The sequence below is a fragment of the Ostrea edulis genome, chromosome 7, assembly GCF_947568905.1.
Source record: "Ostrea edulis chromosome 7, xbOstEdul1.1, whole genome shotgun sequence".
In the NCBI taxonomy this organism is placed as follows: Eukaryota; Metazoa; Mollusca; class Bivalvia; order Ostreida; family Ostreidae; genus Ostrea; species Ostrea edulis.
The window spans coordinates 53,254,266-53,267,874 of record NC_079170.1 but is presented as its reverse complement, the minus strand read 5'-3'; the positions used below and the strand labels follow the sequence as shown (position 1 = coordinate 53,267,874).

General features: G+C 36.1%; 1 protein-coding gene and 1 long non-coding RNA gene across 2 annotated transcripts; one reads left to right on the top strand and one right to left on the bottom strand.

Moving 5' to 3' along the window:
- Nucleotides 1-1,617: 1,617 nt before the first annotated feature.
- On the bottom strand, nt 1,618-6,283 carry LOC125655590 (uncharacterized). The gene is made up of 3 exons (XR_007362801.2): nt 6,253-6,283; nt 4,933-5,174; nt 1,618-2,104 (listed from the first exon to the last, which is right to left on the bottom strand). It is a non-coding gene; the product is annotated as an uncharacterized LOC125655590 (long non-coding RNA).
- A 6,168-nt stretch (nt 6,284-12,451) lies between these two features.
- Nucleotides 12,452-13,609, top strand: LOC130048715 (uncharacterized). Its single transcript, XM_056145754.1, has one exon. It carries the CDS (start codon nt 12,452-12,454, stop codon nt 13,607-13,609), a length of 1,158 nt encoding a protein of 385 aa, XP_056001729.1.

The following is a 13,609-nucleotide window of genomic DNA, read 5'->3' as shown; positions in this document are numbered from 1 at the left end:
TTCATAATTTGACAGGATTTTATTTTAGAAACACTTAAATTAGTTCTAGATAACAACTCGTTTGCTTTTTCCGACCATCATTACCTCCAAACTAAGGGAACTGCAATGGGGACAAAAGTCGCACCTACCTATGCTACATTAACCCTAGGTTATCTAGAACATAAGTTACATGATCAACTATGTACGTTGTGGGGGCAGAATTTGCAAATAATATACAGTCTAAATGGAAGAGATATCTAGATGATTATTTTATCTTGTGGGATGATGATGTCGATAAGTTATCGGAGTTTTACGATCTACTAAACCAAATGAACTCGGATATCAAATTCACGATGGAAACAGATGATACGCAAATGCCATTTCTTGACGTTCTTATATTAAAAGAAAATACCGGATATTTATTATAAGCCCACAGATACACACCAATACCTGCATTTCGGATCGTGCCATCCCCACCATACTAAAACAGCTATACCATATAATCTCACAAGAAGGATTTTTACCATTGTCGGCAATATCGATACGAGGGATATCCGCTTGGAGGAATTAAAATTGTATTTATTAAGCCAAAAATATCCAGAACAACTTGTAGACGATGGAATAATGAAGGCTAAGGAGTGCGATAGGATACAGCTACTTTCAAACACACGATGTGCTAATGACGGAGAAATAATACCATTTGTACATACTTATAATCCGAGAAATCAAAACATCAATTCAATTGTTTATGAATTAAACAGGCTATTTAGAGAAGATGAACAAACAAAAGCCATATACAAGAACTGTCGTTTTATTAGCAGTAAACGCCAGCCCAAAAATCTTAAGAGAATACTTTGTTCCTCGCAATTAGATGACCGTACTTATACAGTGTCAAAGTGTACGGACCCTCGATGCGGTACATGTGACTACATTACAGAAGGGACCAGTTATAATTTTAACGGACGAGAATTTAAAGTTAATGCTAACATGTCATGCGATACAAAGGATGCCATATACGCCATCACATGTCCTGGATGCAAGGAATATTACATTGGTGAAACTGGCAACACTCTCCGTGCCCATGTACGTGTACATAAGCAGCACATCAGTACACCTGAATACAGACAAACCCAGTTAAGTGCACACCTGGAAACGTGTGGTAAAAAACGATTTAACATTTTCCATTTTATAAACTCAGATGTGCCAGTGCTATTCAGAGACGGGAAAAGGAAAAAGATTTCATTGGTATTCTAAAGCCAAAACTTAATAGTCTTTTATAATTGCCTATGATTTTCCCGTACTTTTTCCAGATCATTGTTGTACATTATCCATGACGTCACAATATAGACATTTAACGTTCCGCTTACTTTGACGTCATAATCACTGTTACTATGATACTGCTATGTATACATTTTTGTAAAGCGTCTGAAGATGTAATGAAAGCGCTAAAGCTTTACGGAGGATTTCTGTGTTTTCTTTTCATATTGTTTTTAATATATATATATATATATATATATATATATATATATATATATATAGATAGATAGATAGATAGATAGATAGATAGATAGATAGATAGATAATGGCGTAATTACAAGATTTTTTTCTTGACACTATTTGGATTTCATAACTATAATACATAACTATAATAGTTTATTTCTATACAATATAAACACAACTATACACGTTACAGCAAATGTATTTGCTCTACATGCAGTATGTTGTATACAGATAAATAACTACAATAAAACACCAGAAAATACGTTGAAATTACTATTGTCATTCAAACGCTGGTAGCTGTTTCGTCCCCAAACCCAAATACGGTCATTCTTCTTCAAATAAAGAACCAGAGTCTGGGCACTCTGAGGATAGGTTTTAGAGTTAGTAAACAATGTTGTTAAAGCTCGATTGTTTTTTACAATCTGCACGTACGTAGATCTCCTTATTTCACCCATTGCTGTACACGATATGAGATATATACCATTGTATGGGACTTTAAAATGTCCGGTCCATGGATGATATGCGCCTCCTATATTGGTAATTACTCAGTCATAACGTACAGCTTGGTGGTATCCAAGGGATGTATCCTTTGACAAGGTGGCAGTGAAAGCCACTCTTGGTTTTCCTGTCAGTTAGAAATATGATGAATATAGAAGTATTTGTAATAACAAGGAAAAGGCCAGTCGCGTGGCATTTCATATCACAAGAATATCGTTCTAGACTACGGAAGCCCATTTAGGACCTATCCAAATACATTTTCAAAGAGGTTTGCACTTTAGTTTAGTAGTATTGTCGATTTTTTTTATTTCTACATTGATGGAGAATTAAGAAATTAAAAAGAAAAACTGGGATCACAATGCTTGTTTTTGAGTTACATGTACTGTGTTTTAAACTTGAACTTCTTGCACTTGTTTTGTCTGTTTGGCTACACCACATAAGGAACACAAATCAATCATTACATGAAATAGATACAATGAGGATATCTATATTGCGAGTTTTGATATTTGGTTTATCCAACGAGTTAATATGGTGTATTTATTCGCGAGGCTTGCCGAGCGAATAGATATACCATATCCACGAGTTGGATAAACCATATATCAAAATACGCAATTATAGTTGTTCTATTTATCTCATACGTCTTCTTTTCACTTAATTTTGAGATGATCCCCAGTATGGTAGAAACAGCTGATTGTATTTGTTTTGAATCCGTGGCTCAGACGTCGTGCTTAGTCTGTTTACCTTACGCGGGAAAAAATAGTACGCTTATAAACCATTAATATACAGCACAAATGGGCATTTTCATAAAAGAAATCATGGATGAAAATTGTTTTAGAAGGGATTATAGTTTATAATTAATAATGGTTTTGCCATTCCAACAAAGTAACACCTATTGACCGAGTATTTATTTTGTGACGTAGGCCTGACATTCTGATAAAAGTTTGATGTCGTTTTGAAATAAACAATTGTAATAACAAAATAACGATCGATAGAAGTAATAGTTTAATTCAGCGTTATTAGAATGTTCAACAGTTTACAATGAAAAGTAGAAGTGTTTATGCATTTGGATTTTATTTACGTAGTTTCTTTGGATCTAAGGGCGAGAGGAAATCCTGAGGCACTTTAAATAAGCCTAGCCTAGTAAGTAAAACTGTTGAGATTTGTTACATTTAATATGCTCCAGAAAAAAAAGACTGTGCTTGTGAATACTTGGTACCGTAGCATATCGAGGTACTTTCGATTAGGCTTGTCCAGTAGGCGCTCGATTCCTAGTCGATGATAATAGTGTGCATATATTTTTGTTTTCTGATCGTAATTTTCGAGTAGTTACAGACCGAGTTGGCTTGCATTATATGTCAGTGGGGCAACATCATTTTAATTTTGCTATAAAAGAAATTCTAAACAAATACAAAATAATAAGTTTTACGCTTTATTTCATGCATGGATATGCATAAACACAGAAAATATGTCATCCAAGCGGGGACAGTGTCAAAAGTAGTTCGGACCGGAAGTGCTTTATCTCATTTTCAATATACACCACACATATGAGATAAATAATCACATGTTCTAACAATACCGATATCTAAAAACATCAATACTAGATAATGACCTTTTTAATGCACTCGAGATACGAAAAAAAAAAATAATGATATAGAATTTGAATTTTGAAAAAGATCATAGTAGTGGTGGCAATTTCAAAAGTTCACGTAAATTACAAAGTCTTGTCTTAGAATGTTAAAATGGAACTTTAAAAAAGTGAGGGTTATAGATAAAATTTGTTGAATTATTGGCCAAAATGCTGAATTATTGTACAAAATTTTGAGCAAATTAATTTATTCTTCTTTAAGAATCAGTGTCCTGTTTGGAAAATATTTCAACGAAATTAATGAATTATATCAATGGAATTAATTTTAAGTCTCAACTACTTGTATCATGAATTATACATCTAAAATACAAGTATAGGGGTATAAAATGACAAAACATTTGGTAAAACAGAAACTGTAAATTCATGTAGATTTAGAACTTTTTGAGATCTTCCGCCACAAAATGTAGTCCCCGTAAAACCCCTTAAAAATTTGAATTCACGCAAAATTTTACAACTGGATAGAGTTAAGTAATGTTTGGACAGATGTAATCATAATTTAACCATTACATACAAAGTTAAAGCATCCAGCATATTTCTGCTCAAAAGCTGAGGAGCTATATCTTCCTTAATCTGTAGTAGCAGATTTCAGAATTCGCTATGTCGACTTTACTTCGTTATTTCTAACTTTAATATTCGTTACAAAGGATCAAATTCGTTATACGAATTTGTGAACTTTGAAATAACGCATTTCAAAATTTGAAATACATGTAATGAATTAAATTTGAAATAACAAATCCTGAAATTCGTTTCATGTACATCAATTTGCCTAATTCGTTTTAACAGATTTTGATAATTTGTACTGATCTTGCGACATCTCGTCCAACTTCAGGTATCACGAAATTGCTTTTATTAACTACATATACTCGTTTTAAGTTAATAACAGATTGTATTCATATGTTGACGAATTAAATCCGAATGAATGAATTCAAAACTCTATAATTTCAAACAATCTAATCTATTCTTACTAATTCTGCAATTCGTTATCACGAATTATAATACCAATTTGATATGAACTTTATATACTGTTAATTTGAAAGAACCATTTATTTTCAATTTCAGTTCGTTAAAATAAAGTTTGAAATTCGATATACATGTTACAAATTCCACAAATTCGTGATAGAAAATAAGCTTCTGTACGAGACCCCCTCCCCCCTCCCCCCTCCGAGTAAAATAAATAAGTAAACGAAGAAATTGATACTCATGATTTGAACTCTAGCAAATCAATGCATTATGCTTTTAAAAGGTATTTTGACATTGGCTTACAAAATATCCGGAAATGTAAATATCGAAACTATAGAAGAAAATCGTACCGTCTGCAGCGATGATGCAAAGAAGAAAAACTGTGTATTGCATTTTCCACATCTTCTGTTGAACTACTCGTGCAATAATGGACACAACCAATACTGGATGGGATTCTGGTAGTTGCCATGCGCCACCAGGCTGTCGCAAAATACTGTCAATTGATACTCAGAACGAAATATATATGTCGCAGAATACTGTCAATTGATACTCCAAACGAAATATTCATTGTACATGTATTTGTCACAGCTGACTGGAAGGAAAGAATATGAGGGTAAACAAAATGAACAAAGTTTGATACTCTCTTATACACGTGTTATCATTAGAGCTCGCTGTATTTGCTATAGAATTATTTTTAACAAAACATTCATCTGAACTATGCATTTTTGATTCATTCTGTACCATAAAAAACGGAAAATATGTACAGCCTAATTTTGAAATACTAGTAACCCTTTACGTAAGCATTGATTTTAAAGGAAAGAATATTATACATTTATTGCATGATAGTGAGGGAGATATAAAGATTTATTCACCCAAGAAAAATCATATTCCCCGAGGGTGAATAAATCTTCATATCTCTCGAATATTCATGCAATATATTGTTTATTATACTGAAACAAAGCAATACTATAAATGTGCATTTGCAATTGGAGTCCGCTCATCTACATTGCATGTAACTGAGATCGCCCTAACGGTAACACCGCGCCGTTAACGTATTACGGTATAAGGTACAAACAATGAAATACAGTGATGTGATAACCAGTTTTTTGTAGTGCCATTCTCCTTGAATGCTGCTTTACTTGCTTGTCTTTGTATCAACCAAAACCTGGCAATTTAACTGTGTATCAGAGACCCGCATATTTTGTGCTTTATCTCATACGTGTGGTGTATATTGAGAGTGAGATAAAGCATTAGCTTTATCACACGCCCGTTTGATAAAGCACTTCCGGTCCGAACTACTTTTGACACTGCCTCCTCTTGGATGACATATTTTCTGTGTTTATGCTTATACATGCATGAAATAAAGCGTAAAACTTATTATTTTGTATTTATTTAGAATTTCTTTTATAGCAAAATTAAAATGATGTTGCCCCACTGACATATAATGTAAGTTACCGGCCACAAAAATGCCAACTCGGTCTGTAACTACTCAAAATTACGATCAGAAAACAAAAATATGTGACCACTATTATCAACGACAATGAATCGACGGCCTACTGGACAAGCCTAATCGAAAGTACCTCGATATGCTACGGTACCAAGTATTCACAAGCACAGTCTCTTTTTTCTGGAGCATATTAAATGTAACAAATCTCAACAGCTTTACTTACTAGGCTAGGCTTATTTAAAGTGCCTCAGGATTTCCTCTTGCCCTTAGATCCAAAGAAACTACGTAAATAAAATCCAAATGCATAAACACTTCTACTTTTCATTGTAAACTGTTGAACATTCTAATAACGCTGCATTAAAATATTACTTTCATTGATCGTTATTACACATGTGTATTTCAAAACGACGACGACATCAAACTTTTATCAGAAGGTCAGACCTACGTCAAAAATTAAATACTCCGTCAATAGTTGTTACTTTGTTGGAATGGCAAAACCATTATTAATTATAAACTATAATCCCTTCTAAAACAATTTTCATCCATGGTTTCTTTTATAAAAATGACCTTTTGTACTGTATATTAATGGTTTATAAGCGCACTATTTTTTCCCGCGTGAGGTAGACAGATTAAGCACGACGTCTGAGCCACCACGGATTCAAAACAAATACAATCAGCTGTTTCTACCATACTGGGGATCATCTCAAAATTAAGTGAAAAGAAGACGTATGAGATAAATAGAACATCTATAATTGCGTATTTTGATATTTGGTTTATCCAACTCGTTGATATGGTATATCTATTCGCTCGGCAAGCCTCGCGAATAAATACACCATATCAACTCGTTGGATAAACCAAATATCAAAACACGCAATATAGATATCCTCTATTTATGAACTAAGAAAGTACAATGACCCGGACTCATCGTGACGTCACAATAAACTACATATATGTACCTCTACCTTGCCGTAAGATATATGGAAAATGAATGAGGTTGCCCAAGAGGTAAATATGATGGGGAGATATGCTGTTTGAGAAGGAAATATTTGTCATCCCTGGCACGTGCCTGACTAGACCAATCAGATTACGTGTTGCATAGAATTCTCATACTGAGGTATAATAATATATGTTAATGTAGTCCTCCTTGTGTAGCATTTCAAGGATAGAACCAAATATTTTTGTTCAGCTCAGGCAATTGTGCATCAGGAAATTATCAATAAAACTATTAAGAAACTCCATGTACAGAATTCTTTTTTTTTTTTAATCTATGGTGGCTTTTTATGAATATTTTGAAGACCCCCCCCCCCCCCCCCAATATATATATATATGGTAATACTTTCAAACAAAGAAAATTACTTTCCGTTTAGTCTCAAGAAAGTCTGTTTCCAGTAAAAAATTCCATACTACTGCTGGTCAAAATATCAATAATAAATGATTAATTGGTATGAAATGAGTATTGGTTTTGAAATTTATAAAAAGACTTCGTATGATAAGAAAATATTCTTTCGTTTTTGTGATTCAGTTCAGTCAAGTACATTGCCGATACGGAAATCCTTCGGTGTGTGTTTGCAATGTCCATAAAATTGCAATACGGGGATTTATGAAACGTTAAAGATGTAGACCTAATTTGTCATTAGGTCAATTGTTTAATTGTCAAATCTCGTGGACTTTCTCAACACATTTCTCACAAGTATCCGTGGACCGACTTATATAGTGATAGGAAATCATTTCAGGGAAGACATTTAGCTACGTTGAATACCAGAGGTGCCCCTGGTCACATCAAAAGGTTTGAAATACCTAATCATCCAACCATAGTTTGTATGTTAGCTCGATGGGTATATCGTATGATAAGAAAATAATCTACATCGTACTTTGTTCCGCTTGACAGTTTCGCAAAGCTAAGAAAAGGTCAGGTCAGGACTGCTGTGATCGATCGTCTAAGCCGTCGCAGGGGGCCTCGATTGATCCTACGATCGGTCGCTGATCGTCACCACTTGTGGCACGATTCCTGTGACGGCTTAGACGATCGATCACAACAAACCTGAGGTGATTTGCCATCGTGCGTCAGCATCAGTTGTCACCTAGCTCTTGAACTGTCGTCATTGTCTTTGTTGACGCTGTTTTCGTCGTCAGAGAAATAAAGCTGCAGCGACAGCACCCAGTTGTTGCTGCATCTGTAGTCGAATCAACATAATTTCTAGTGTTGTCGGCAGCACTGGTGCCGCCATAGCAATATACGAGCGTCTTAGAAGAAAATGATCAAAACTCCAGAGGCCACTCCAGAATTTCTAGACTGCGTGGCACTATCAATAGTAATTTAATGTCGTGCAACCATTCTGTTTAGGTCGTAAGTAGCACTACCGATCGTGAGTTTTTACGAGAGTTAGCACCACCAATCGTCAGGTGCCAAATCCAATTGTACAAACAATCGAGCGACAATTTGACCCACGATCCTGCACGATTGGTGATGCATCATGCGCGACTTGTTCTACGACCATGTAAGACCTGTTTGCGACTTTGAATCGGAGATTCGAAATTTTGAATATGATCATCGACCTTGCTGCGACTGATTATGCTCTTGCGATTACCCACGATTTTAGCGATCAGTCGTGCGCTCTTTCTACGATTTATCCAAGATTAAAAAAAACCAACCAAACATTCGGTCGCAACTAGGTTATAACCAGGTCGCTAGTTCAGTGTGATAGGGCCTAAAGGCGTAAATCAGGTGGCAGAATTTGGCGGTGACAGTATTTGTCACCATGCCAATCCACAATCCGGATGGGTCATGTGTCGATTACCGAACTCTGAAAACGATAGTTTTCAATTTTCATTGATCTAAAGTAAATATTTCTAAAAATAAAAGCGAAATGTTTTTTCAAAATATTTCTAGTAAATTATCACATGAACCCCAAAGAAACTTTTTCATTGGGACTTTTCCTCCATTCAACATTTAGCACTAAGATCCAACAACACCCGATACGTAAAAGTGTCGGATGCACAACATGGATACAATGTCAAATAAAGAAACCAAATTTTTTTTATACAAAGCACTAAAATGACCAACGATACGAAGAACCAGATTGTCAAATTTTCGGTTCTTCAGGACAAACGAAAAAATTACATATTGGGGCCAATATTAACAGAGAATAATAACAAAAACTACATATAAATACATCTATGTCAAATGCTGTCTGACGTGTTTCATACCGATTGTTAAGCCGTTCTTGGCACACTGATTTTGACTGCGGATAACTCCGTTTACCTGATCAGGATATGGGGCTCACTGCGGGTGTGACCGGTCAACAGGGGATGCTTACTCCTCCTAGGCACCTGATCCCACCTCTGGTGTGTCCAGGGGTCCGTGTTTGCCCAACTATCTATTTTGTATTGCTTGTAGGAGTTATGAGATTGATCACTGTTCGTTATCTTCACCTTGCATCTAGCACTACAACTACACTAATATACAAACGTATTTACAACGCAGACTACATGTTGTTGTTTTGGGGGTTCAATGTTAAAAGCGGAGCGAATTAGGACATGCCTTGTTCGTCCAAAGAGCTGATTCAAATAGACTTAATTAATCTCAAGTGAAACCATATGAAGTTGACAGATGGTAAACCTAACGCGTACCCAGAGAGGTTATATTTGAACTATGTGTAACATGGTGTTGATTGGGAATAGGTAATGATGACCAACTCCTGTTGAGGTTCTGAACAAGGCGTTTATTCAGTAAAGTATATATTTAAGGTTGCTTGAAAAGAAAGCCCTGTAACAATTGTATAACAATAATCAAACATATGTATAAATCATAAAATACAATATTACTTTTACAGACTAATTGATATACAATTAATGGTAGCAATATTTACATACTTCAAGGGAGATAACTTTGTCTTACACAAAGTGCTATACATGTAACATTAAATACACAAATGCAGCTCCCAATTTTACTACTGCCTATGGATAAAATCTTTACTGTACACTTATGCTTATCATAATATAAACATTACATTTATTACTTTGATATAAAATATCAATTATGAGAAATATTTAAGTCAGTAACTCAAAATATTCAAACATACCATTCTATGGAAATAGGTCAATATATACAATGGTGAACTGCCAATGTGATAAATAGTGTCACCATATAAAGTTCAAACCTGCAAGTTAACAAATAACTTACATCTAGCTGCTAATGTAATTATCATAAGAATATGGCCATTAATTAAGATACATCATTGTGAGACAATTGAACTACATGTATTTACACTTCATAGTTAAAATAAATGATTCTCTCTCACTATATACTTTTACTCAGGATGAAGTGCATAGGAAATTAATCTTAATGCAGAATTATAGGATTTACCATTTTAGATATATATTAGAAGTATATTATCATTAGTAATAAACTTAGTAACTTACCGATTGAGAGGAAAAGTCAGTCTCAGGTAGTACTATCAGGTCTATCTCAATTCAAAACTTATTGACAATATCTTCGTGGTCTTTGGTGATCAGGTCTTCCAACAGTCTGTTGGAATTCCCATGGGCACGAATTGTGCTCCTTTGTTAGCTGACCTGTTTTTATATTCATATGAAGCAAAATTTATTCAAAAACTTCTACGTGAGAAGAAAAAATCTCTCGCTGTGACCTTCAATTCGACTTTTGGATATATCGATGACGTTTTGTCTATTAACAATGATAGCTTTCATTCATATGTCGATTTGATATATCCCTGTGAGCTCGAAATAAAAGACACCACAGAGTCGTCCACTTCTGATTCATACTTAGATATTTTATTGAAAGTAGACATTAACGGCAAACTGACAACTCGACTGTATGACAAACTAGATGATTTCAGCTTCTCCATCGTCAACTTCCCACATTTATGTAGCAATATTCCATTATCACCTGCATATGGTGTTTATATCTCTCAACTGATTCGATATGCAAGAGCTTGTTCTGCGTATAGTCAGTTTTTAAATCGAGGTAAGCTATTGACAAGCAAGATGATGGTACAGGGATTTCAACAGTCTCGATTGAAGTCAGCATTTCGCAAATTCTATGGTCGTTATAACGATCTAGTTCGTCAATACAACCTATCATTGGGTCAAATGCTGTCTGACGTGTTTCATACCGATTGTTAAGCTGTTCTTGGCACACTGGTGTTGACTGCGGATAACTCCGATTACCTGATCAGGATATAGGGCTCACGGCAGGTGTGACCGGCCAACAGGGGATGCTTACTCTTCCTAGGCATCTGATCCCACCTCTGGTGTGTCCAGGGGTCCGTGTTTGCCCAACTATCTATTTTGTATTGCTTATAGGAATTATGAGATTAATCAATGTTCGTTATCTTCACATTGCATGAGGGAGATAATCCCTAAATTTGAAATGAATTTCTAAATTTTATCACAGCAATTAAATATACAACCGTATTTTCAAGCTATAGCTAATAGAGAAGTACTTAGTTACTGGGTTGTAAAAACCCTCAGGGATTAACAGTCCACCAGCAGAGGCCTCGACCCAGGGGTCATAATGTAAAACTTATACGGTACCAATTTTGATTCACCAGATGCGCAACTATCATATGATAGGCAAAGCTAAACACTCAAAGTATCAACCAAAGGCAAATGCACTGATGAAATCTATTAATGGTGCAGCAGCCATATCAGAAAAAGACAGTGAGCTAAGTAGTGTCATATGCAAAAGGGTTGTTGTGTGATATGAATTCGCTGCAGTGCATTATTATGAAATGAAAATATTGTACTGTTCATCATTCCAAATAGGAACATGGTTTATTGATTAAAGAACGACTCATATCAATGTCAGTAATGCTAAACTGTGACAGTTATTTATCTTGGTTAACGCAACATTCAAAACGTTGGCCTTACATTTAAAAATAACACGCCAGTCTATTATTGGAAACCGGTGTTTACCCTTTAGATTCTGGGTCGGCCGTTTCGTCAGCAAAAGCGCTATACCTCTTTCTTTTTCAACATAACTCATTGATAGGCTGTCCTATATTGATAAACGATGTGTGTAAAGAATTAAACAATTTAATGATTGCTCTCACAAATTCAATTGATTCCCGCATCAATGTTTGGAGTGATTGCTCACAGAATTTAATTTGGAGCTCGATATAAATGATTTGATGGTTTCTTTAATTCATATGAAGATATCTTTAATTATTTAAAACGTCTTTAAATAAGAAATTAATGCCATTTATCATTATTTAGATAAATGCCTTTAATCTATGGGCAGGCGCGACAACTCCTGCAACCTTGTTCCTGAATTCCAAACGTTTTAGCGACCGAGCATAATTATTACGTGTCAAGCCTAGTGACCCGGATCATTCATCACATTATTCGGCCATCTTTACCCGTTGTCACATCACAAGCGCAATCGACTACCATCAGACAAAATGCCTCCAAAAAAGAGACGTGCGACTACGTCAACCAGAACGACAAAGCAGTCGAAAGCCAGAAAAATGCCTGATTCGTCGTCTCGGCCCAGTACAAGAGCTACGAGACCGGTAAAGAAAAAACAGCCCCCCAGGCCCATTCCTGCAGCTTGTGCAACCACGCCACCGCAGCCCCTTGACGAGAGGGAAGGCTCTGTTATCAACCCACAGCCGGGAGCGAGTGTGGTGGGTGCATCAGTGGTAACGTTTTCGGACTTTAGCGCCGCAGGCAGATCCGATGCCTACCCCGCTTCCCCCAGAAATTTGGCAAGTTTAAGCCAGGAGGCCAACAGATTATTCCAGGCATCGGTAGCTCCCAAAACCAGGCAGACCTATAATACAGCTTACGAAATCTTCAATCAGTTCAGGTATCACCTTCAACTACCAGTAATTTGGCCAGCCCCTTTAGAACATATTGTGCAATTCTTGGCATACTTGTCTCTCAAAGGCCGATCCCCATCTAGTTTGAGAACTTACATATCAGGCTTATCACACATTTTTAAAATTCAGGGCATGGCAGACAATACTAAATCTTTTATGGTCGCTAAGATTTTGGAAGGAGCAAACCGACTGGCAGGGAAGCGGGATATTCGAGCTCCAATCACGTACAGAATTCTCCTTAAGATCATCACGGCACTAGTCAACGTCTGTTCATCTAGTTATGAAACGCTCCTATTTCAGGCGACCTTTAGTCTAGCATTTTTTGGATTCATGCGAGTAGGTGAATTAACCATGCAATCGCTTAAGAGTACTAGCCCAAGTCCTTTGCAGCGTAGGAATATCGAATTAGTCACACTAAATGGCCAGCCCAAAGTTAAGCTCACCATCCGGCAATCCAAAACCGACCAGCTGGGCAAATCATGTACTTTATTTATCTCAAAGACAGGTGATGTGGCTTGCCCGGTGGCGGCTATTAGCAAATACTTAGCAATAAGGAACCCCGCATTACCACTAAATAGTCCATTCCTAATACATTTTGACGGTAATCCCCTCACGCGTTATCAGTTTGCTGCATTGGTGGCTAAAGCGCTGAGTTTTTGTGAAATTAGCACTGCATGTTTCAAATCACATTCTTTTCGGATTGGGGCTGCCACTGAGGCTGCCATGAGGGGCATTTAA